Below are 26715 nucleotides of genomic sequence, written 5' to 3'. Positions count from 1 at the left end.
GAGTGCGGTGAGATGTGGTGCGGACGCATTTCCTAACAGCGAAACAGCTTTAGAAAGATTCAAATATTAAGAGTTTAAAGGCGTGACAGAGGCTACGTGCTAATAATGTCCAGAAAACACATTTAAAACATAATTAGTGGTTTGTAATGCTTCAGAAACAGAAATGACACTGTAAGCTCTTGCTCATGACTCGTCTATGAGGAAAAGGAATGAGATGTTATTGATCTCTGAGCGCCATTTATCGTATAATCTTCAATTTCATATTATTCTAATGCATTAGTCTAACAGCATTTTCCAGATGATGCAGTTGCGTTACAATTTAACTTGTATAAATGTGAACTGTAGTTAAACACATTATATACGTGCTGCAGCCGCTCTAATACCAGGTGATTAAAGTAATTATAAAATGATAAGTAGAATTTAATTAACTTGGCCAAGTGAACAGTATTTAGAGAGGGAAATGTCCAAAGATACAGTGGGAGCTGCTGTTTCTTTTTTATAAAGGAAGGAGTTTATCTATTTAGTACGAGATAATGTGACTGATGTTTTCTGGTCAGCATATGTCATCTTTTTATGGTTCATAAATATGTCTATAGTAGGACAGTAGGACAGAAGCTGCTCTAATCATTGATCTGTTCTTTCTACATTTTTGAACTGGACTTATTTTGAATTATTGAGGTTTGACACGTGCTGAATTGGAGTTGATTTCGTCACACGTTCATAGTGACATCCGGCCTCATAGTTTTGAGTTCAAGTCCAGCTTCTGAACAAACAAAATGTCTATAAAAATGTCAAGAAAAAAATAAAATAAATAGTAATAATAATAATCCAATCTATCAAATTCTAATAGTTCCAAAAATGTGTGACATGCTTTTTTATTTTTACTCTAAGCACCTTTTTAAACGGTTCCTTCAAAGCCTTTACTTCAGCAGATTGGTTTTATGTGATTCTTTGCTCAAGCGTCGCTCACGTCTGAACTGTAGCTGTGCAGTCGCCTTTCATAAGCCGCACTCGCTTTGTGTGTTTATTTTTATCCTTCACCCACACAGCAGGTGGCACAGTGGGTAAAGAGTGTGTAGGTATAAAGAAGACTCAAAAGCCAACACGCCAATCACGGGCTCACGGGACGACTCCGGCGCATGAGACGAGAGGGTCCGGGAGGTGCGGGGACACCAAACGTGCCATCAAATACTGCAGACTGAGGTGAAAAGAGGCGTAATGGTGCAAGCGCAGAGGAAGTGTGACAGAAAGAGACCAATTAAACTGTGTAATCAAGTTCCTGATGTCACCGCGAGCGACGTGCTCCGGCTCACAGACTCACAGCGCATTCAGACGCTCCTACATGGCATTTTGTGAGACTGAAATCTCTCGGGAACACGTGCATCCTGTCTTCTGCTCGTGTGGAGGATAACTGTGGATTTCAGATGATTTATTGTAATTTGTTTGAAGGCTCGCGGTTTGCCCGGCCAAGAATGCACATTTTTTCCGATACTTGGACGTGGAGGTGTCTGGACGCCGGTTTTGATCGCTCGAGTTCTTCATTGTTTGACCTGTAGGTTAGCGTGGCGCCGTGACACGTTTCGGCTGCGCTTGGGGCCGTTTTCGACCCGGTCTTTCATCTTGAAGCGGGGGTGAGGGAGGCGATCCGGGGAAACGCGACCGTCGGACTCTAAACCGGGACGAGGGGGCACGTCCGCTTTCTCGTACCCCTGGAGACAAGATGAAAGACAAAATCACAACAGCAGAGAAACACGCCACGGTAGAATGCAAGGCTTATTAAGACCTGAGGACCTAACGAACCTAATCACACTAACATCGAGTGTGTTCTAAATTATAAATGACCAATGGGCTCTGTTTGAGTTCTTCTGTATTGAATTAACTCTAACTCCTGGCTCAAAGGTATTATAACTGCTACTTGTATATTTAAAATGCCCTGAGCCTTGGGTGGTATTTTAACAGAATCAGAATCACAAAAAGGTTTATTGCCGTTGACAAAGGAACTTGCTTTGGTGATTCGGTGCAACACAAAACAATGAACAATGATAAAACAACCTATATAAGTCAGAAAGAAAAACAATTTAATTCTGCAATTGGATAAAAATTAAAAATAGGCTATAAGATAAAAAAAATAACGATAAAATAGGCTTACTATGTGCATCAATTTACAGTTGAATTGACACATGTAGTGCAGAAAGTGAACAGTACAGTGGGGGATTAAATTATGGTGCATGGTTCCAGTGCATTTAGGTGCAGCTTGTAACTGGTAATTCTATTGTATTGTAACAGTCCGCAGTGAAAAACAGTTTCTAATACTGGTTGTTGTACGCATATTACAGTCATATCAAAAGTACAAAAGCTAATTAATTCATTTTTATGTCATAATTCATTGATTATATATAACTTACAGAACAGTACATGTGTTAAAGTGTTTTTTCCTATTTCTGTGGCAGTTTTTAAACGTGTGAACCGCAGAGAGTGAGAGATCCGGTGAGAACACTGACAGCGAAAAGAGAAAGTGATCTGTAACTTTTAAATGATGTGCGCCGTGGTTTGTCACTAAGAGAATCCACCGTGAAAACAAGTGTGTGATTTGTGATGAAAGCCAATGGTTTCAGCACGAAGCTTGTGGACTGTGCTTTTTATGGTTTATTATACTAGATCCTTAATGGAGCTTGAAGATAAACAACCTAGGAAAAATAGCGATTGTTGGCTACTTTGCGCCGAACCACGCCTGACCACGCCTGACCACACCTGACCACACCTGACCACACCTGACCACGCCTGACCACGACCACGCTGGACCACCTGGGACCCGAGAGTGTTTGCTGTGAATCTCTAGGAAAACTTGAAAAACTTAATTTATAATTGTCTTTATTAGAAGGAGGGTTATTTTCATACTTTACCCAGTGTCTGCTGTTAATTGATTAAGTCAGTCGCTATCTTTTGACCCAAATAATGATCAAATTTAAACTAAAACACTAGCACGAGAATAAACTGTAAAAGAGCCCAGAGAACTTTCAAGTACCGTAGTTTCCACACTATAAGGCGCACTGGATTGTAAGGCGCACTGTCAATAAATGGCCTATTTTCAATCATTTCATATATAAGGTGCACTGGATCACATGATCTCTCTGGGCAGAGTCTGCATGTCCTCCCCGCGTTACCGTGGGTTCTCCGGCTCCTCCCACCATCCAAACACATGCATGTATTAGGCAAAATTGGTGACTCTAAATTGGCCCTAGTGAATGAATGTGAGAGTGAATGGTTGTCTGTAATGTCTATGTCTCTGTGTTGACCCTGCGACAAGTTGGCCACTGTCCAGGGTGTACCCCGCCTAAGGCCCAAAGTCACTGGGATAGGCTCCAGTCACCCGCGACCCCGAAAGGGAACAAGCGGTAGAAAATGGATGGATGGATGGAAGGTGCACTGGACTATAAGGTGCATCAAGCGAAACAAAACGTGTACCACACAAAATTGCTTCGAGGTCAGTAAACACAATCAGAACTAATCCATTTATAAGACGCACTGGATTATAAAGCACACTGCTATTTTTTGAGAAAATTAAAGGCTTTTAAGTGCCCCTTATAGTGTGGAAAATACGGTACTTGGCGCTTAAACCAGGGCAACATTACAAAAGATGTTGGTGCACATGTCAGAAGAACAAATGTCTGTTTATTTATTGGAATACTCAGATCTAGTGACACGGCGAGTACACGGCGCTCACGTTGACGCTCTGATCCACCCGGCTCATTGGCATCCGAGCGATTGTGCTTGAAAATATCCAGTCACATTTCCTTTATGGTGTATTTTCTCTATCAAAGCGCTCGCAACTCTTTGAACGTCAATCCAGAAAGGCCCGTCCCGAGACGATTCAGGCGTCCCCGCAACGGAGCGTCACCTGCCGAGAAGAAGAAACACCAAAGCGTCCGGAGGGAGATGCGCAAACGTTCCCGCTTTTTGACGGCGTGCGGTCGACGGATATTCGCTTTTCTTTCCCTCGTAATGTATCGGACTTTGGATCATGTTGTGAATGTTGTTTTGAAGATTTGCACAATATCGAGTGTATGCAGTAGTTTATTGGAAAAAGAAAAGAAAACAAATACAAAAAGAGCTGATTTTAAACTGTCAAGAGAGGCGATATTTTTTGCACATTTGTGATACTTTTTACAGACATTTCATTCTTTGGTCTGATGATTAAACCTCCACTGGTTCGTTTGAAGAATATTTTTTGCACATTTTCTGTTGGACTGACGTGCAGTAATATTGTCATTTTTTTAATTTATTTTTTATTTTATTCAGGGAAAACCCAGTGAAAGAAACTCTCATTTTTCTTGAGTACCGTGTCAAATACAAAATACAACTTAAACAAACTAACACAGGATATCCAGATAAAATACCAATAAAACGTTTGACAAAACAATCAATAAAACGATTGATAAAATTAACAAATACATTAAAAAAAACACTTGCACATACAATAAGGGATGAAATCATACAAAGAGCATTGGCATTGTTGGTAATCCTTAACCAGTGTTAAATAATGACATTTAAATAGTGTTTTGTTTTACTGACAGGAATAAAAGTTGCTGAATAACAATAATGTCATCACAGTAATCCAGAACGTTTGATTTGTTTGTACTCCAAAACAAAAAAATCAATATCGCCTACACCTTAGTTGAGTTGAGTTTTTAATGGTTTGTTCTGTGTGTCAACTGATGGTGTGTCTCTGGGCAAGACTCTTTGCCAGTTCACATATGTAAGAAGTCATCGTGGAGACCGCGGGCACAGACTGGCAGCCACGTCTCTGCCATTGGGCTTTTCCACCAGCGCGAGCCTCCATAAAAATGTCCAATGTGAGTAAACGGAGCTGCACTTTAGACTGTCCCGAACGCTGAATCAGAAAGAAAGGAAAACAGAATTGGTGGTGGCAAGGACATTATTTGGTACAATATACAGAACATACAGTAAATTACCACATCTTTTTAACGATATGGTCCAATTTGGTAATGTTTTAATGGTGCGCTTTTGTATCTTGGCCTTTAAAAACATGTGCAAGGCTGAAATCACTAAGACGCTTCTATTGAACGTGTCGAGTGGATAGTCCTTGAAAGGCGCCATGCAGTAATATTGGCATGATTTTTCAGCAGGTAAATGAGACTTTGCCTCTTTGTCTGTCGGGCGTCGTCGTCCGCACTGCATCTGGACTAAAAATGCAAGGCTTGGTCACAGTTAGTTCATTATCTATCCGAGAGTTTGTGTCATTTGGCTGCAAAGACTTTTTTGATCAGGAAACCCTTTTATTCATGCCAGCGATGCCATGAGGCACCAACCAAAATATGCAGTTGTTTGCAGTTAATATTGTCAAGTAATAATAAAAAAAAAAAATACAAAGATGTAAAGTCTTTGATCAGAATATTTTACAATAGTTAAAATTTAAAAGATTTGTTGACCCTCGAAATTTAAAATAAGCCCAATACTTCTGCGGCATCAATTAGTCAACAAAATAGCAAAAAATATCATAGTTTAGTTCATTTTTCATTTGCAGGTGTAAAAAAAATAAAAAACATAAACACAACCACATAATCGAACACTGGGCATAATGAAAAATTAAGATGATTAAGAGTAATTAAAATGCTAGATCCTAGTAGTTAAAGGCGCAATGGACGATTTTTCGGCGATTTGCGAACTCAGGTGGAAGTGCGCATGCGCACTCTCCCGTGCGGACTGATACAACACACGTGCGTTTGTTTATTAGCGCGACGGATCGCATCGCATCGCTCGTCTCCCGTAGATTTCTGTCCACTTCTGCGTCAGCTCGAACTGTCTTTCTCTGTCTTCATTTTGCCGCGTACACTGAGGGAACTATATTATGATAGATCAATGCGCTTAGACACGCGGAAACGTGGGGACGAGCCTGACGCGGCTGCAGGTGAGCGATAGGTGCGTTTTATGATTGATACGTGGCAGGACTAATCGGCAGTCCACGCCACGAGGAAATAAGACTCAGATTTGGGCCAAAAAAATCGTCCATTCAACCTTTGAAGTGCATTGTTTAAGTTCTTAGCACAACTTCTTTTCACCGATGTCCGCATTTTGAAACTTATACGGAGCAGAGGGCCGCAAAGAACCTGACAATATCGAATTGGAAAGTGAATCCTTAAAATGTTTGCATTTGACATAGTTTCGATGCCTCTAAACCTTTAATAACACTTGGAACATTAATAATAAGGTTATTATAACATCAAAATGCTTGAATTTTTTTTTTTTTTATAGTAAAAGGGACTACTTTTTTTTGTTTTGACCCTCCAAGCTGGAGGGCCAACAAAAATTGGACTGAGGGCCGCATTTGGCCCCCAGGCCGTAGCGATGCGAAGGGCAAAGGTCTACTAAAGAGCCTCGAGAACAGGCGGGTCACAGTTCACAGTTGTTGTTTTCTAGCTGAGCGCACCACATTGTTTGCAGCTTAAAAAGAAGACTTTCAAGGGCGATAAAAGTTCAGCAAAATCTAAGTTTGCGCAACAACAAACTGAACTTTGCGTACTCTGGAACACATACTAAACCACCTTTTCATAACAAATACTGTGGCATTATTGGATCAAAATATCAAAAAAAGAGCAAACAACACGATTTATTTGCAAATGTTCTCTATCTAGACGCCTCAAGTCACCATGTTTCGGCCGATAATCCATGTAAAGTCTCAATGTACAAATAAGAAATACCTTATTTTCCAGACTATAAGTCGCATCAGCCAAAAAATGCATAATAGAGAAGAAAAAAACATATACAAGTTGCACTGGAGTATGAAATGTGGTTGCAAGTGTGAAAATAAAAAATAATATCACACATAAGTATATATTTATAAATGTAAGTATAAGTCGCACCACAGCCAAAACTATGAAAAAAGGTGCAACTTATAGTCCGGAAAATATGGTAATCAATTTGTGAAAGACAGTTGTGGGCATTACATTTATTGTGTTGTTTTTGGGGGGGGTTGTGTTTGATTTGCAAAATGCACAACATGTTAGAAAAGGCGATGCACGTTTATATATCTGCATTTTGAACACAAAAAGCACAAGAAAAGCTGCAAACTTGATCCTAAAGCTGTGTCAAGGAGACGAGTCGAGAAGTGGCGCTGAACGGAGAGAAAGAGGGAGAGAAAGAGAGGGAGGGATGGAGGGAGGGAAGTGCGCTGCGAGTCCACGCTCACCAAACAGCTCTCAGTCTTCGCCTCCTCCAGGGCCAAAGCACAGCGGCGGCAGGAGCTCCAACCGGGAATAAGCGCGCGTCACCGGGGGAACGCTCTATTTTCTATGCATTCCTTTTCTGTTGCGTGGATTTGAGGAGACGGGACTTTGGATACGGCCCGTGTCGACAGCTTTTGAAACAAACTACAGCCCCGGGGGAAGGAGAGGGGGGGAGTGGAGTTCACACCTGCACCGCGCGCGTGGTTCCCGTGGAGAAAACGCGCACTATACGGACGCCGCGCTGGAGAGACGCGTGTACGGACTCGGAGGAGGGATGCTGATCGGTGAGTGTCTTTTCCCCCCCTCCAAAAAAAAATAATAAAAAAGATTCCTCAAGCAACTCTACGTGCGTGATACCGACTGCGTGTCTGCGTGCAGTCTCCATCCTTCTCGTGCGGGGGATTCGAGCGCCGCGCACGGTGTCAATCCCGCGGCATTTCAGCTTGAGAAGAAGTTTCCGCTGCACGTTTTCACTCGCTGGCAAGTGCGTGTCTTTTAATGACGCGGAGCTGTTCGTTATTGTCATTATTTGCATTGTTTTATTGATTTTTTTTTTGGTGGTAGAAGATGAGAGAAAGCATCCCCCCCCCTGCGCGCGCGCGTTTGAGCCGTGAGCCGCGTGCGTGGTGCGTCCCGGCGCTCGAGCGGGATCCACGCGCTGTGCGACTCCCAAAGTGCGCATGATACGTCAGCGCGCGCCTGCATGGGCTTTTCCCCAGCGTGACACCTTCATATCCCTCTGCACGTCACACCCAGAAGCACTGAAATGATTTGTATTGTAAGATGCGTTTTATATTTGTGGCGTGGAAAGAATTAAAACAAAGACGCGTGCGGGTTGTATGTACATTTGGGCTGTGGAATTGACCTGTGACTTTCAAACTTTTCATGCCAAGTACAGCCTAAGGTAATGTTTGTCTTTGCGGGTACCACCAGATCGAAATCCGGACAATATCAGACTTATTTTAGAGCTAAACGTGGCATAAAACGAGACTAAACCATGCAAAGTGAATGGTAAATAATGCGAAATCGAAAAAGACAAAACCATAAATACATCTGTCTCTACATCAAATAGATACATAGAATTTGAAATACTGCAGAGGGGCGCGCACCACGGATTGAGAAACATCGGTTAGGCTCGTGTTTCTCAAACTGTGGTGCATTCACGCTCTGCTGTGTTTGCTTGTAATTCAAAGTCATTTTATCCACATTTTCTTCATTTTTTGGGTTCGTTTTATAGTACGTCTGTTACAACGGGCTTTCATCCAATCAAATCCAACTTTATTTGTACAGCACATTTAATAAACAAGATAGTTCCCAATGTGCACGTAATAGCAACGTAAAACCTGGAATAGTCTTTTATTTAGAGCTAAAACTGTCCCGTTATGGACCCGATTTAAGACGTGCCAAACCTGATTCGACCAAAGCGGTTCAAGGAAAGACGGGAAAACGTGGCACGCGCGAGTTTAAGCGCGTCGTTGCCGTGACGAGATCGCTGCTGATGCCAGTGTCAGAAACAGTTTGTATTAAAGGGTAACGTCGCCGTCGTTTCCATGGCAGACTCTGACATGTCCATGAAGTCCCAGTGTGCAGTTAAGATGCTTTGAACCCAAGTCTTACCCGTTCTCTTCGCAATAGATCGTTTTGATGTATTTTGATGTGGATCTCGTCTAATTAATTATCAAAACATGAACTATCAAGTAAATACGGTGAGCTGTAAGTATTTTTTTTGTCTTGCGCTGCATCTCGAAGGCTAATTGCAACCGCTCTAACTGATTTTGAGGTGTTTTGCTGCGATCAAAAAGGCTTCTTCTCAAATAGATATTGCATTAATGTCTTAAAAAACACTTAAAAATGTCCCTGGACAGATGTCTTCTAACCGCTCTAATGGCAGCATGAAAGCCTCGAGGCGTTTCACTGTCAGGACATCTGCTCGTCTTTGCTGTGTGGAAGCTTTTAGACAGAAGTGCGAGGTTATAGAGGAGTGGGTCAGAAACATTATGACACATTTCGCTTACTGTGTACGACATGAAGGAAAGGTGAGATGTTAGGATGGTGGAACGTTCAGCAAAAGCAATCTTGAAATGTTTTATTTTTTCTTCTGGACCCATCGAAGTCATCTGAACCTTTGTTTTATTTTATTTTTATAATTATTATTATTTTTTTTAATTTTTCTTACACCAACTTTTTGACTATTTTTGGCTGAGATATATATATATTATTTTTTTCTTTTTTAGTTTTTTACACCAACTTGTGACTATTTGAGGCTGAGATGTTTTTGCATTTTTTGTATTTTGTATTTTTTTTTACACCAACTTTTCACAATTTGAGGCTGAGATATTTTTTGTTTGTTTATTTATTTTGTTTTTTTACACCAACTTTTCACAATTTGAGGCTGAGATATTCTTTATTTTAATTCTTTATTATTATTATTTTTTACACCAACTTTTGACCATTTGTGGCTGGTATATTCTGCGTTTTACTATAAATAACTGAGGATTTCACTCACGTTGACAGTGCCGTAGCTGCTTGCATTATTGTTATTCCCCGTTTAATTTTCAACCAACAATTCAAATGTCTTTACGTCATCATCGTCAGCCCTAATTCAGATATTATACATTTATCCTCAGCGCTGTCTTTGATCTGCTGTCACGCGTCCCTAAGCAGCCTCTGCACATCTGTCCTTTCGTCTCGTGTTTGCGTCCTGCGCTTGACCTCGCCCGTCGTCACTGACCCCTGTGGGCAGCAGACGGGTCGGCTGATTACAGGGCCTGTTCCGCGGGGGGGGGGCCTGTTCCGTGGCTGCGCCGTCCTCGCAGCCACGTCTGTAATTAGTGGACTTCCTGAGCATTTGTTCTTCTGAGAGTGTTAGTGGCCCCGGCGGCGATGGGAGGGTGGGTCAAATGCAGAGGGTGGGTTTCCCCACGTTGACTCTGGCTTAAAGCTGCATTATACGATGTTCAAGCAGCAAAATGAGAAAGTTCAGGGCTAGTATTCACATGCATGGATTATAGGGCACGTGCACAGCTTTAGAACAGCCTTAGAACAGCTTTAGAACAGCCTTAGAACAGCTTTAGAACAGCCTTAGAACAGCTTCAGAACAGCCTTAGAACAGCTTCAGAACAGCTTTAGAACAGCCTTAGAACAGCTTCAGAACAGCTTTAGAACAGCTTTAGAACAGCTTTAGAACAGCTTCAGAACAGCTTTAGAACAGCTTTAGAACAGCTTCAGAACAGCTTTAGAACAGCTTTAGAACAGCTTTAGAACAGCTTCAGAACAGCTTAAGAACAGCTTCAGAACAGCTTCAGAACAGCTTTAGAACAGCTTTAGAACAGCCTTAGAACAGCTTTAGAACAGCTTCAGAACAGCTTTAGAACAGCTTTAGAACAGCTTTAGAACAGCTTTAGAACAGCTTCAGAACAGCTTTAGAACAGCTTTAGAACAGCCTTAGAACAGCCTTAGAACAGCTTCAGAACAGCTTCAGAACAGCTTCAGAACAGCTTTAGAACAGCTTTAGAACAGCTTTAGAACAGCTTCAGAACAGCTTAAGAACAGCTTTAGAACAGCTTCAGAACAGCTTTAGAACAGCCTTAGAACAGCTTTAGAACAGCTTCAGAACAGCTTTAGAACAGCTTTAGAACAGCTTTAGAACAGCTTTAGAACAGCTTTAGAACAGCTTTAGAACAGCTTTAGAATAGCTTTAGAACAGCTTTAGAATAGCTTTAGAACAGCTTTAGAACAGCTTTAGAACAGCTTTAGAATAGCTTTAGAACAGCTTCAGAACAGCTTTAGAATAGCTTTAGAACAGCCTTAGAACAGCTTTAGGATAGCTTTAGAATAGCTTTAGAACAGCTTTAGAATAGCTTTAGAACAGCCTTAGAACAGCTTTAGAACAGCTTTAGAACAGCTTTAGAATAGCTTTAGAACAGCTTCAGAACAGCTTTAGAATAGCTTTAGAACAGCCTTAGAACAGCTTTAGGATAGCTTTAGAATAGCTTTAGAAAAGCTTTTTTTCACGACTGTTGTTCCTAGTAGTTGTAGTAGTTATAGTTATAGTTGTAGTAATTGTATTTGTTTGTATTGCAAGTTTTTATGCATCGTTTCCTGTTCTATTTCCTGTTTCTCGTTGTTGTCGCTGATGCTTTTGAAGTATACTGGGGTGCACACTTTTCCATTTAAAGGAATTTCTACCTTCAAATTGTGAATTGTTAAATAAAAAAATAAGTAAATAAATAAATATATGGATAACTATAATATTTTAATTATCAATGTTATTTATTTGTATTTAGTTTTGATTTAGTTTTTGTGTGTGAATGTGGGATATGTTTTGTCATGTGATTGTATTGTTGTATTGTGTATGTCATATTTTTTTTTTTTTTTTAAATATATATAGTTAAAGCAAAGTTCAGAAATGTTGCTTTTCTACAAACAAACACCTAAACGTATTTATCCAGAATATAAAATGCAGAATACGTCAAGTCCAGAAACGATTGCGTACAGCCGTGTTTTTTAGCCTATAATTTTTGAAAAAAAAACGACGCTTCAGGAGCAGCATTTTCTGCTCACTATTGTTGTGATTTCAGAAAAAAACTGAATTTTGCCCGTTCATACTCCATTTTTCATGTGACTGGGGCCGACTGATGACGTTGTGAACGCATGGGATGTTTTATGGCTCTGGTTTTGACCATGTTCAGAGACGTGATGATGGATGGGCCGGGTTCACCCCTCATGGGCCGCGCCTGTCACTGCCGACTGTGACTGTGGCTCTCCCCTCTTCCTCCCCTCTTCCTCCCCTCTTCCTCCCCTCTCTCCCCTCTTCCTCCCCTCTTCCTCCCCTCTCTCCCCTCTTCCTCCCCTCTCTCCCCTCTTCCTCCCCTCTCTCCCCTCCTCCCTCTTTTTTCTCCTCTCTTTGCTCTTTGCTCTCCTCTCCTCCCCCTCTCCTCCTGTCACATTCTGTCTCTCTCTTTCTCACACTGACAGTCTTTCTCTCCTCTCACTTCTCTCTAATCTCTCCTGTCCTCCTCTTTTCTTTCTCTCTCCCCTCTTTTCTCTCCTATCTTCCTCTCTTCTTTCTCTCTCCCCTCTCTCCCTTTGTCCTCTTTTCTCTACCTCTCTCCTCTCCAACCCATCTTTTCCTCCCCTCTCCTTCTGTTACATATAGTCTCTCTCTCTCTCTCTCTCTCTCTCTCCCTGACTTTCTCTCTTCTCACTTCTCTCTTCTCTCCTGTCCTCCTCTCTCTTCTTTCTCTCCCCTCTCTATCCCTTTGTCCTCTTTTCTCTACCTCTGCCCTTTCTAACCATCCTCTCCTCCCCCTCTCCTCCTGTCACATTCTCTCTCTCTCTCTCTCTCTCTCTCTCTCTCTCTCTCTCTCTCTCTCTCTCTCTCTCTCTCTCACACACACACTGACAGTCTTTCTCTCACTTCTTTCTCCCCTCTCGCTTCGTCCTCTTTTCTTTACCTCTCTCCTCCCGTCACATTTCCTCTCTCTATTCCTCCCTCTCAATCCCTCTCTCTCTCTTTCTCTCTCTTTCTCTCTCTCTCTCTCTCTCTCTCTTACACACACACACACACACACACACACACTCTGACAGTCTTTCTCTCCTCTCACTTCTCTCTCATCTCTTCTGTCCTCTCTTCTTTCTCTCTCTCGCCTCTCTCTTTGTCCTCTTTTCTTTACCTCTCTCCTCCTCCCGTCACATTTCATCTCTCTCTATCCCTCTCTCTCTCTAAGAGGAGAGGAAGAGGGGAAGAGGAGATGAAGGGAAGAGGGTAAGAGGGGAACTCCTTCATCTGGTGGCGATTAGTCAGTTTGTTTGCTCGTCTCTCATTTACTCATTTTGGGTCATGAAATATGAAAACCTTTATCCATTAAAAAAAACGTGCATTCTTACTGTCGGCAGGGTCGCCTCTCCTCAGATCTGACCTGTAACTTTCCCTGACAGCATCGCCTGCTTGGATATGGGTACTTTTAATGCTGTACTGCGGAACCAAACAAAACCTGCTCTTTTCTGTCGTCAGAGCTCATCCAGGAATTCATTTGAGCCACTCTCATTGTGCTTCATCTGTTTCCGTTTCAACGACCGTCCATTTCAGTTAATCGATAATTGTGATTATTTAGAATATACAATAAGATAAGATAAGATATTCCTTTATTGTCCCACATGGGGAAATTTCATTGGTGCAACGCAGGTAGATACAGAGGTAGATCCAGAAGAACAGATCACTTATAGGAAGTCTGAAAAACACTTTCAGTAGAAGATCTCCTATAAATAAATAAATATAATCATTAAGACTAAAACATATATAATCGTGACATTTTTAGAATACTTTTTTATTTATTTTTTTGAATTTATAGAAAAGTGACCATTTTCGAACTAAATTAGGTATTTTTTTTGTTGAATTAAAAGAAATTTGACGATTTTAGAAGCAAAATTAAGTCCGTTCTGCTCAGCCTTTCCTCATAATTTTTTTTTGTTTTTTTTGTTGAATTAAAATAAATCAGACCATTTTAGAAGCAAAATTGAGTCCGTTCTGCTCAGTCCCTCGACATAAAAGTAAACCTAAATGTAAAGTGTGTTTTTATCTCGCAGTTCATGTCAAATTAACCATTCATTTGAGGCTTTTCTCTCGAGCGTTTTCGCCGGCCGCGTCCTTCTGTCGGAGTGGATTTTGGCGGATGAAAGCTTTTCTCACCGGCTGGACGTGGTTTTGTTTGTTAAGTTTACAATGGTCAGTGACAAAGAAACGACAAGAACGATTGACGGAAAGCTGACCAGAAGAACGTTAGAAAATCCAACAATGCGGCTGTTATTGGTCAGGGAAAGACGAGCAGATTGACCAACATTCACAGCAATAAAACTGTGATCTGGCCTATAAAGTATAAATACAAATTATGTATCTATTGTTATTTGGATTATGTTTTGAAAATGTATAAAAAATAATAAAATAAACACAAATAAAAGTGAATTATTTTGGGAAACATTTAAAATAAACAGGGCCGTCAATAAATAAATAAATGTGTCTAAATATCTCCAAATAATTCCAGGAAATAATTTGATTCTTACAAAAATATAGCTGAAAGATAAGGGGAAATTTTCTTATTGTTTTTTTTTTTAATTTGTGATTCAATTTGGGTTTTAATCAGAGGATTCTGTTCAAAGTTCCAATTTTAACTGAAATATGACAAACATTGAATTCATGCCATATATGCACAGATTTACGTTACAGGGTTAACAGTATTTATTTAGACAATATTTCATTATTTGTGGAGGGACTTATGGCACAAATTACAGTTTTGCTAATTGTGATTTTGATTAAATTGCGATTATTCTTGCCGCTTCATTCAAGGAGCATTTATTTTATACGCGAAGAAATGTGTTCCGCCCACGAATAAAACTCGCTAAAATGTGGCTACGGTAAACAAAACAGTCTAACCTTTGTGAAGAAACCAATGGACAACTTATTTAAACTTTTTTGTGTATTCGGAGCTGACCTTTCCAGACGTGTCCTCTCAGATTGCTGCCTGTTTGAAAAATGGCATTTGGCATTTTCCTTTCGGCCCCCGCAAAAGTCCACAAGCTGATTTATGTAGAGAAACAGACGGACAAACAAACAGAAAAACACAAACAGACAGACAAACAGACCAACGGACAGAAAAACAGACAGAAAAGCAGACAGATGGACAGAAAAACAAACAGGCAGAAAAACAGACAGAAAAACAAACAGACAGAAAAACAAACAGACAGAAAAACAGACAGAAAAACAAACAGACAGAAAAACAGACAGACAGAAAAACAAACAGACAGAAAAACAGACATAAAAGCAAACAGACAGAAAAACAAACAGGCAGAAAAACAAACAGGCAGAAAAACAAACAGGCAGAAAAACAAACAGGCAGAAAAACAAACAGGCAGAAAAACAAACTGACAGAAAAACAGACATAAAAGCAAACAGACAGAAAAACAAACAGACAGAAAAACAAACAGGCAGAAAAACAAACAGACAGAAAAACAGACATAAAAGCAAACAGACAGAAAAACAAACAGACAGAAAAACAAACAGGCAGAAAAACAAACAGACAGAAAAACAGACATAAAAGCAAACAGACAGAAAAACAAACAGACAGAAAAACAGACATAAAAGCAAACAGACAGAAAAACAAACAGACAGAAAAACAGACATAAAAGCAAACAGACAGAAAAACAAACAGACAGAAAAACAAACAGACAGACAGGTGTTGGACAAAAACATTCAGAATATGTTTATTTTTTAGTGCGTTCACACTTGGAATAATGAAGACCAAGATCTGGACCAAAGCAAGTCCACATCAGGACTAAAATAAATAACAAATAATCCTTAGATTATTAAATTAATCGATAATCGTGATTATTCATGTCACATTATAATCGTGAGTAATAATAATAATCGTGAAAGTGTTTTTAGTTCAATCTATCATCCAAAAAATAAACCAAATAGACGAAACTTTTTTTATCCGGCGTTTTTTGTCACATAACTTAAAGGTGGTATGGACGATTTTTTTCAGCAAATCTTTTATCATATTTCCTCGTGGCGTGGATAAATCATTTGTCCTGCCACGTATCAATCATAAAACGCACCTACCGCTCACCTGCAGCCGCGTCAGGCTCGTCCCCACGTTTCCGCGTGCCTAAGCGCATGGATCTATCATAATATAGTTCCCTCAGTGTACGGGGCAAAATGAAGACGGAGAAAGACAGTTCGAGCTGACGCAGAAGTGGACAGAAATCTACGGGAGACGAGCGATGCGATGCGCTCCGTTGCGCTAATAAACAAACGCACGTGTGTGTTGTATCAGTCCACACGGGGGAGTGCGCATGCGCACTTCCACCTGAGTTCTCAAATCGCCGAAAAATCATCCATACCGCCTTTAAATAAATACATTTAAAGGAACAGCACCGAGTCAGACCAATGAAAGAAAATGAAAGATTTCACTGTTAATAATCGTGAATAATCGTTTAATTGTGATGTTTTTTCTCGTAACACTGGTAAAATCTGATATCGTGACATCCCTAGGGCACAATAATATTTCCACCCTCGTATAGATCCTCAAAGGTGCATAGTTTTGTTCACTTAACCTTCTACACTGCCACAAACAATTATTATGTCCATACAACATATAGACTGTATTTATATGCACCCGACACACTGTGCCACGCGTCCCCTGTTTGGCGGCGCGGGAGACCCCCTGCGGCGCCCTCGCCTCCGCGTGACTGACAGCTCGAGTCGTCCCGGGGTGGAGACGGCGTGTTTGATTGCACCCCTGCTGCCGTGATGGCTTCTGGGGGATGTAGGCATATGCGCGGCCCGGCGGGGGGTCCTGACAGCATGAGGAATGGCCCCAAACCTCCAGCGCTTGGCCTTTTGGATCCCCTCGACGCTGGAGGCTAAATCAAGGGCGAGCGTCGGGGGAAACGGCAGGAGCAGCAAAAAAGTGTGTTGGGCAAAGATGGAAGATATAGTTGGTTTGGAAAAGACGTGAATGACTGAATTGTTTTTTTTTGGACCAGGCATCGATTTGATTTGTACATTGAGACTTTTTAAATACATTATCAATCAACCTATGGTGACTGCAGGCTTCTACACAGAGAACATTTATGAATAAAGTGTCATATTTATGAAAATCTGGCAATTCATGTCTTTCTGTATGTGTTTTTTACGATTATGATTGTTTTTTATAGTGAATTAGTCGATTAGTTGATGTGGGACAGTGTGATTAATCACATTTTTAAGACACAATTGTTACCGATAACTAATAGATGACTAATAGATGATTTAGGTTAAAGGTGAAGGTTAGTATTAGGTTTAGGAACAGTTCCTTTGGTTAAGGTTAAGGTTAGTGTTTTGGAATCTAAAACACAACACAACACAAACTCAACAACACGTAGAACATTCAGAAAATCCCGTTTACTTTGTTTGGTTCCGTCCTAGATCTGGTTGAGTTATGGTCTTCACTTGGTTTATCGTCTTGAACAGACTCAAGTTTGGGTCTTTTTAATGGAGCGGTTCACAGCCAATGCTCTTCGTCAGTAAAAACGTGTGATTTGGAGCCGAGTTCGGACCTATTTGTGCTAAAGTCACAGTGTGTCACCGGCATCATTCCATAGAAATAGAAAGTGGAAACAGACTTCTGGAGGTAGTTGAGTTTCTGTGTGTCTGACTGTGGATTATGAGCCAGGGGAGCAACATTTACATGGAAACAAGTGGAAAGAGGCTCCTCCCGACCAAATACGAGTTAGGTTTGCGGAGAGGCAAGCCCGCTCGCAGTAAGGACAAAGGTTTTTATTAATTTTAATGCAATAAGACCATCCAAAATGAAAATAACATGATTTTGTTTTAGTCTGTTTTTTGACTAAAAAGTTGCGTAGAGTGTGTGTGTGTGTGTGTCTGTGCGTGTGTGCGTGCGATGGTTGTTGTTGTTGTTGTTGTTGTTGTTAGGTTTTATTTAATTAGATTTCCTTTAGCTAATCTATTTTTCCTGGCGTCCATAAAAAAAAAATCCATAAAACAATTTGTCAGTTTCATAATTACATCAGGAAAAAAATAGTGTGTGGTACAAAAAGAGAAAAACATTGTGCAGTATTTTTATGACATATTTTAATTAAACCTTTTGAATTTAAAACATATTTCTCTTTTTTCAAAATGTTCAGGAAGCAGATTCCCTTCATACTTCCTCCCTGACCAGCCACACGTTTTGCAGTCTGGGGCTTGACCGCTGCGTTTCAATTTCTAGGGCGGAGTTTAGAGCAGAGACAGAACCAATCACATAAACCCAGAAGTGACGCAAAAAACGCGACACGCTTAACAGGATATTATGTAGCCTGTGTCAACAAGGCCTGTTCCGCGTTATCCGTCTCCGAACGCAGAAAATGTCTCCTGAATCGCGATGACGCCCTTCGTATAACCGCATCTAACGCACGTTCATCATGGGAAGTAGAGCGGACTTTCCTGATTGTTCAAACCGAAACGAGAGCAGAATTAAACACTCGGTCACGAGCCGGGTCCGCCATCTTGAATGTTTTGGATCGGGGGTGAAAAGCTACTTCCGTATCATCAGTGTGACACGTTAAAACCTCCGCCTGGGATTGGAGAGGTAAATTGAGGATCGACGACTTCCATGGCTCTGACTCGGATTTCAGACCCTCACGCATTCGAACAGAATGTGGGCGGGGCTGGCGGGTCAGGCAAACATTCCTCTGTAATTGAACGTTTTTGAATGTAAGTGGTAGTTACTATTGTCAAAAGCATTTCTGAATCTCAATGGGGCCTCCTGCTTAAATAAAGGTATAAATCCAGTTTTAAAATAAACGTCTAAAGAGTTTTGTGACAGAAACACTCCTGAATAATGGAAGCAGCGACTCATAATCATATCAATCACGTCATAATCAGCTTAATGCGTCTGTAGTGCTCCGTTTAGGCTTCTATAAAATCTATTTTGTGGTGAAGTTCACAATTTTGGGCCTCACACATTTAGTTTTTTCATTCCATTTCATATTTTTAGTTGTTCTTAAGTTAGCTTTTTTATTTATTGTCCGAGCCAAATGTAAACACGTGAAGAAAAGACATTTTTTCCCACACTATCAGATGTTTAGCGCAGTGTCTCCGTGAGAAAGTGCAGTATCTCCACTTATCAGCGTTTACCTTCTCGTGTGGGATTCGCTCGTCCACTCACAGCACGAGGACAAAGCAAATGGCTTTTCCTGCAGCAACGAAAGAGGGTAAAAACATGACCATTTATGTTGTTGTTGTTGTTGTTGTTTGCAGTGAATATGTTTTTTAATTTTCCATTTTTCTGACCACTATTTTCAAGGTCAGATTTAGTTCGACGCACTTTAGTTTGTATTTTCAGTCATTGGTTTTGTGCATTAATAGTTTTTATGTCACGGTTGAGCATGCTGTAAATAAAACAATAATTATCTTTATGAAAAACGTTCTTTGTGCTCGTGTGAAGGACGTTGGAAGGAGTGTTGAAACGTCCGTAGTGTTCTTTCAGATCCAAAGCCGCAGTCGCAAGGTCGCACAACTTATTTTTTACATTCCTGATTGTACAATTTTATTTCAAAATGTTAAAACGTCGCTGTCTAAAGTCCTATTCGGACAGTATTAGTTTTGCCCACGTTTACACCAAATTGTTAATGATTACCGTATTTTCCGGACTATAAGTCGCCGCAAAAATGCACGATAGAGAAGAAAAAAACATATATAAGTCACACTGGAGTATAAGTTGCATTTTTGGGGGAATTTATTTGATAAAATCCAAGACCAAGAACAGACATTTAATCTTGAAATGCAGTTTAAAATAATAACAGATTAGAGAACATGGTGAATAGGTGTACGTATGCTAACGCTAACACCTTCAGCTACATGACGCACAGACAGAACTGTGGTAAGTGTCTGGTATGTTAACGTAACATATGAACAGTTATTCAGATAACTATAGCATAAAGAACATGCTAACAAGTTTACCAAAGCATCAGTTTTACCCCAAATCACTAAATCCACTGAATTCTTCTTCCTCTGTGTCACTTCTAAACAACTCCACAAACTCCAGAGGTAGAGGAAGTGCAGATTCTTCTTCTGCGTCGCTTAGAGCCTAGAGCGCCCTCTTGTGGTTGTCAGTGTGAAAATAACAAATTAAATCACATATAAGTCGCTCTGGAGTATAAGCCCCCCCAGCCAAACTATGAAAATATGACTTATAGTCCGGAAAATACGGTACGAACGTGGTCTGTGTTTCTCGTCCCACGCGGATCGTCCGTTAAGTATTTCAGCAAACTCGGAGGTCCTCAGGTGATTCTTGTCCTGTGTGAATGCTCATGTCATGCATTTGGACTGTTTTTAGTCCGTGCAATCCGCCTCCAATCTAAGAATTGTTTTTTACTACAATATAAAGACTCAAAGAAAGGCTCCATAACAAACACGATCGCGTGGATGTCGTTCTAATTGCGACGACGTGGTGAAGAACGACGTCTCGTGCTGTAGTGCGGGTTTTTAATGCTGAAAACAAACTAACTAGTTGCTAAAAGAAGAAACGCCGACATAGTGAATGGTTTGAAAGGTTCTTGTGATATTTCAATGTGTTTCGCAACACACAAAGCGAATTACTGACATTTCTTGTCGCACAAAAAAACACAGACGTCATGGGGTGATTTCTGAGTAAAACTAAACCCTTTCGAATAAAAATAAAAAATACATTTATTAAAATATAGAGATAACAACATACTCGACCTACAATCATAAGCAGAAACAATACAAAACAACTATTGAGAGAAGATTAACATGAACAAACACTTTGAACCTTTTTCTCTGCACTTTCTAACAGTTCTATTTGTCCACTTTATATTTCTGGTTGGAAACAACATTTTTCATTGATTTTAGAAGACAGAGGACACTTTGATCGGACAACGTCTTCTTCAGTTTGTGTAATTACTCCTGTTGTGACCTCAAACCCACACAAATCTTAAAATACGTCCTCGTCGCCGGTACTTTTGCCCCGTCTGCCGTTCTGCGGCGCTTCGCCGGCGGCCGAAAACGCTGCACAGAGAAAAAGGCAGGATGGGGTCAAAGCCGGGCATCCGCCTCCTCGTCCTCGTCCACTCTGTGTTCCATCACGGTTGGACTGACCTCCGCCCGCTCGCCGTCGGCCTCCGCGCGCTCAGGACGCTCACGGGAAGCGTCTTTAACCGTGTGATGATGTCACTTTAGATTGATTTGGATGCCACACTGACAACAACAAAACGCGGAGCGGCGATGATGGCTCTCGCCACCCGCACGACCGCCTTTCTGTGCGACCGCCCCACTTGTCCAGAGGACGTACACCAATTTGAGGCCAGCGGGCGTAACGCCCTAGGAGAAGTTTGTTAAAGTTTGACGCAAACCAAATTGCTGACTGTCTTTTCATTATCAAAGGACAATGGCGGCCATAGGGTTAGTCTGGGGGCGTGGTCACAATAACATTTTTGTATAAAATAACATCAGAAATAAACAGGACTTTTAATAAGTTCTTTAGGCTATCATCTACCACTGTCAGGCTATGTCAAAATAAAACTCCATCTGTATCTGTTGTTGTTGTTGTTGTTGTTGTTGTTTTATGATGGTTGGCATCCAAGTGGTGACATTCCATGTCCCTCGGGGTCTTGTTCACGAGTGAGGGAAGGATGGAGCGTGAGATCGACAGGCGGATCGATGCAGCGGCTGCAGTGATGCAGTCGCTGCATCGGACCGTTGTGGTGAAGAGGGAGCTGAGCCGAAAGGCAAAGCTCTCTATTTACCGGTCGGTCTACGTTCCTACCCTCACCTATGGTCATGAGCTTTGGGTAGTGACCGAAAGAACAAGATCACGGATACAAGCGGTCGAAATGAGTTTCCTCCGCCGTGTGGCTGGGCGCTCCCTTAGAGATAAGGTGAGGAGCTCGGCCACACGGGGGGAGCATCTTAAACCTTCCATTGATCGCGAAATTCGCGCTGGAAAAGATGTAAACACTGCCATGCGCCGCCGTCAATAGCGCACACAGACCCTAATTAGTGACGCATGCGTCTTCCGGGCATAAGCATGGATGGGCTTAAGTTGAAGCCGACGAAATAAGTTTAAAGATGCGAGAGACAGAACCGTGTATCCACATGTGAACATTGAAGTGAAGCCGGTAAGATCGCTGGCTTTATTTGAACTGTTTTAAGCTGTGGCCGCCGCGTGCGATGTTGTGATCGTTAACGTGCTGCGGGCGTCATCACGTGTTAAAGGGGCGGGGTCAGCGTGGTCTTGTCTGGGTCTTTCCTCTCGGTGTAAATATGAATGAAATAACTTAAGTGTTATAATGTGGTGTGATGTATTTGGCATTAAGTAAATACTAAGTTAAAGTAATATTGCTTAATTAAATGCATTCATTAATTGGAGTTTATATTTTGTAATAGTATTTTGTATTTGTATTCTACAGTTGTTAAATATGGTCTGGTGTTTAATGCTGCTAATATGATATATTATTTTGATGTGTTGTGTAAAATATTTTCATATTCTACTTTTGATACTGCTAAGTTGATGCTTTATAGTGATTCAAGTTGACTTTTATGCTAGTTTTTGTAACTCTGTTATTTTACACTGTTATTTAAATATTTACACTGGTGTTTTGTCTTTTTGAAGGTTTTTACCTGACTTTTGATGCCAATGGATCTGTAACATTAAAGAGTGGAAATGTATCTAAAGGCAAAACATTGTATCAGATGAAACAGGGCCCCAGGCAATTGCCTGGTATGCCTAATGGGATGCAGCGCCTCTGCCCAGACTGACTCTGTCAACAATACTCAACATGATCTTGTTGTTGAGTCTTGAGTTGTTCCTCAAGTGATGTGTTTTAACTGTTATGGTGCCCGGCCCTTTGTTTATTTTTCTGTATTTTTTTATGTAACCATGTGCAATACCATCATATTCATGCGCAATACTGATGTAACCATGTGCAATACCTGTAAATAAGAGTGTTCTATTTTGTTTTTATTCGGTTTACTTACCTGCTAATAGTATTACCTAGTCTTGGGCTAGCTATTTTTACTTTATTTTATTTTTATTTTATTCTATTATCATTATTTTATTATCTTATTTTCATCTTAATCTTTTTATTTTTATGTATTTTATTTTATTCCCCCCCCTCCATTCCCTATTAAGATAGGAGAGGAGTTTTTGTTAATAAGAGTTTTTTGTTTTGTTTATTAGAGTTCTCCTATAATCTGTCCTTTCCTCCTGTTTCTACTGTGTTGTAATGTGAGCTAGCTCCGAGCGAGCCCACCAGCCCCTCCCCCCGCGCCCTCCGGCCGCGCTAAAGTACGGCGTGTCGTCGGTACACGTTTATATACACGTTTATATGAAAGAGGAACTTCACGAACGATCGGGACACGCACTGGAATCGCTTTAAATTAACTTGTTTTGACTTTATTCGGCTGGATTGAGTGTTTTCGTCGTGTCGTTGCGATGTGTTTTGGCTCTGAGTCCCCCGGCCCCGCCCCCCGGCTCCGGCCCCGCCCCCCGGCTCCGGCCCCGCCCCCCGGCCGGCGCCGTACCGCGTTTACACAAAGGAAGAACTCATGAAACTGCGGAGAACAGTCGTCTTACCCGGAGATCGTCACGTTATCCCGTCGCAATACTGACCTAACCTAATACTGATGTGCAATTCTGTCGTATGTGCAATTACTGTTGGAATTCATGTGCAATTCATGTGCAATTACTGTGAAATTCATGTACAATCTATGTGCTGTCGTGACACATATTCATGTGCAATTACTGTCGGGATCACATGCAATGGTATTTATTTATTTATTTGTCTATGGGAGTTTTTATTTATTTATAGGAGATCTTCTACTGAAAGTGTTTTTCAGACTTCCTATAAGTGATCTGTTCTTCTGTATCTACCTCTGTATCTACCTGCGTTGCACCAATGAAATTTCCCCATGTGGGACAATAAAGGAATATCTTATCTTATCTTATCTTAACAACGAAATTTCTCCTTGTGTGGATATTAAAGGATTATCTTATCTTATCTGTATTTGGCCCCCACTAAAAAAACTTTGGACACCCCTGCTCTACACTCTTGTCACAAACGGCAGAACGGAGCCAATGACGAAACTGGAAACAGGCGACGATTAAACAGTCTTTAATGGCACAAACAGTAAAGTATAATGTCACAGTATAACCGTCACACGACAGAGGGAGGTCCTTCCAGCCAGCGGGGGTCAGATCCGGCATATTCAACGGTGTCAGAGAGCAGGCGAGGGTCGTAGTCCGTAATCCGTTCCAGGTACGGTACACGGGCAAACAGGAAAGTCAGAGGTCAGGCAGAAGGGAAACTCAGGACGGTCCAGGGTCGATGACGGTGAACAGGATCACGAGGAGCAGGCAAAAAGATCAGGGTCAGAATAGGAATCAAAATCTCAAAAACGCTCGAATGCTGAAGTTGACGGGGCTTCGTGGACAATCTCGCGCAGAACAGAGGAAAACCAAGGGAAACGAAGAGGAGCAGAGATAGAAGACAAAACATATCACCAGATCAGACAGCGACCGTGACACACTCATCTGCAGGACGTACGTGCGCGTCTCTCTCGTTCATCCAAACCAGGTGTAAATCAGGTCCAAACCAGGCCTCATCCGGATCTGAAGTCCAAACCAGGTCTAGTCAGAAGGAGGTCCACACAACATGTTCTTCTCCTTCGGTTCTGGCTCTTGGTTCTTCTCCGTTTCCTCCTGCCTTGTTTTCTCCATCTCGTCCTCCTTCTCCTCCTGAAAACGCACTTCGGCCGCCTGTAGCTCAGCTTTAAGTGACGTCACCTTTTTGGAGAGTTCGTCCCCCATCACCGTGTTCTTCTCCTTTCTCTTCGGCTTCTGCAGCAACTCTTTCCAAAACTTTATCCAACGGTTGGGCATTTTTTTGCCTTTTGTTTCTGAGACGCACCTTATTTATCGTGAACGGCAAAGCTCCTAAAACCCGTCTGTCGTGTTCGCCTTCTTCTCCTTGGTGTTTTATAGCGGTCCTTCTGCGTCGTAAAACACAGAGGCCTTTATTCTGTAGGCTTTATTCTTTAGGCTTTATTCTTTAGACAATCATCTGTCACTGTCAGGCTATGTCAAAATAAAACTCCTTCTCTATCTGTAAAACACAGAGGCCTTTATTCTGTAGGCTTTATTCTTTAGGCTTTATTCTTTAGGCTTTATTCTTTAGACAATCATCTGTCACTGTCAGGCTATGTCAAAATAAAACTCCTTGTGTATCTGTAAAACACAGAGGCCTTTATTTTGTAAGTGTCACATCCAGGCAACTTCTGCATTGACCTGAGCAGGGAAAAAGGGAGAGAGAGAGCCTCGGTGACCTGGCTGCACCCCCTCCTCCCTGTACCTCCGTCACCTAGCAACAGAGACCCGCCGCTAACTCTAATGCTAATGCTAAGCCCGCGGCACGAGAGGAAATGTCCCATCAAAATAAAAGAGGAAGAGGAAGTGAAGGCATTCATTGCTGGTCAATTGTGAAAATACACAATATCTGCAGTGCACTTTTTTTCATGGCGTCTCGAGGAGAAAATAACCCATGAGTTTCAAACAAATCAGACAATGTTGAGTTTTCACACAATAGGAGGGGGCGCTATAGAGTAAATTTGTTACATGGTATAAATTATTTCCAATCAGATCATAAAAACGCATTAGTGAGTGAAATATGAGCTCCGTAGATCAATTCCAATAGGCGTGACTTTTTTGAGGGCGTGTTACGCAGAGACCGTAAAGAATATCAACATTCTTTTGAATATTTATTAAATTTCAATGTCTTTAGATGCAAATGTGTTGTTTTGAGCTTGATTGGACAAAAAACCTAGGACAAGTACGATTTTGAAAAAAAAAAAGTCAAGCGTGGCGGTCCCACTTTGATTCGACATGGCTGACTTCTTGTTTATCATAGAGTGATGCTCCAGGTGTGTTTTACTCGTCAAAGGTCAGAGGTCAAAGGTAGCTCTATCACTGTCCCAAGTATCATGTGCCTAGGCCAAAGATTAAGCGTTTCATGTTTTTTCTTTTTTGAACTAGTCGGCACTGCTGCGACGGGCGTTCTACAAGCTCCATTTTATTGGAGTTCAGGCCGAGCCGATCGCGTCTATGTCCCCATGTGTGACCTATGTCCCCATGTGTGACCTATGTCCCCATGTGTGACCTATGTCCCCATGTGTGACCTATGTCCCCATGTGTGACCTATGTCCCCATGTGTGACCTATGCCCCCATGTGTGACCTATGTCCCCATGTGTGACCTATGCCCCCATGTGTGACCTATATCCCCATGTGTGACCTATGACCCCATGTGTGACCTATGTCCCCATGTGTGACCTATGCCCCCATGTGTGACCTATACCCCCATGTGTGACCTATGTCCCCATGTGTGACCTATGCCCCCATGTGTGACCTATGCCCCCATGTGTGACCTATGACCCCATGTGTGACCTATGTCCCCATGTGTGACATTCATCAATGTTCAGGGGGTCAAAAATGCCTGAGTTGTGGCAAAATTATACCATGCAAAACTATAATGATAAGAAGAAGAAGACGAAGAAGAAACCATGGCAAGAACAAAGACTCGACAGCCTGTAATTTTTAACACAAAACGACAAAATAATAATGCTTTCTTTATGTTCTGATGACGGTAAAGATCATTATAAAACTGTTCAGGACGGATCAACTTTTGTCCTGTTTTTAATGTAAATATGTGTTCTAAGGAGCGTCTTGTTTTGTTTTAATTTTAATTCAAATTTTTCTTTTTTTTTCCATCTGTATAAAAACAAACAGGGGAATGAGAACAAGAGCAGAGGGAATAAACATGAACCAAAAATAAGCAGACATCCAAAAACGAACAAAAGAGAGAAATCATGACACTTCAAACCCACGAAGAGTGTCTCGTTTTGATATTGATAAGTATCTG

At 41.3% G+C, this 26715-nt stretch overlaps 1 protein-coding gene across 2 annotated transcripts in view; it reads left to right on the top strand.

The window, feature by feature from the left end:
- The window catches only part of znf385c (zinc finger protein 385C), a 308447-nt gene that overhangs the window by 167559 nt on the left and 114173 nt on the right, over nt 1-26715 (top strand). The window contains exon 1 of one of the 2 annotated variants that reach the window (XM_072442791.1): nt 7461-7528. The exons of the other annotated variant lie outside the window; for it this stretch is intronic. Within the exon in view, the coding sequence (XP_072298892.1) occupies nt 7519-7528 (10 nt within the window). The 5' untranslated portion in view covers nt 7461-7518. Of the gene's footprint in view, nt 1-7460; nt 7529-26715 lie in introns of those variants that run through there. 2 annotated transcript variants of the gene reach the window in all.

The sequence above is a fragment of the Eucyclogobius newberryi genome, unplaced genomic scaffold (genome assembly GCF_026437365.1).
Source record: "Eucyclogobius newberryi isolate DKJ021-1_F unplaced genomic scaffold, fEucNew1.0.hap1 SCAF_13, whole genome shotgun sequence".
Taxonomy (NCBI): domain Eukaryota; kingdom Metazoa; phylum Chordata; class Actinopteri; order Gobiiformes; family Gobiidae; genus Eucyclogobius; species Eucyclogobius newberryi.
The sequence above is the reverse complement of the archived record's forward strand: the minus strand, read 5'-3'. Positions and strand labels throughout refer to the sequence as shown.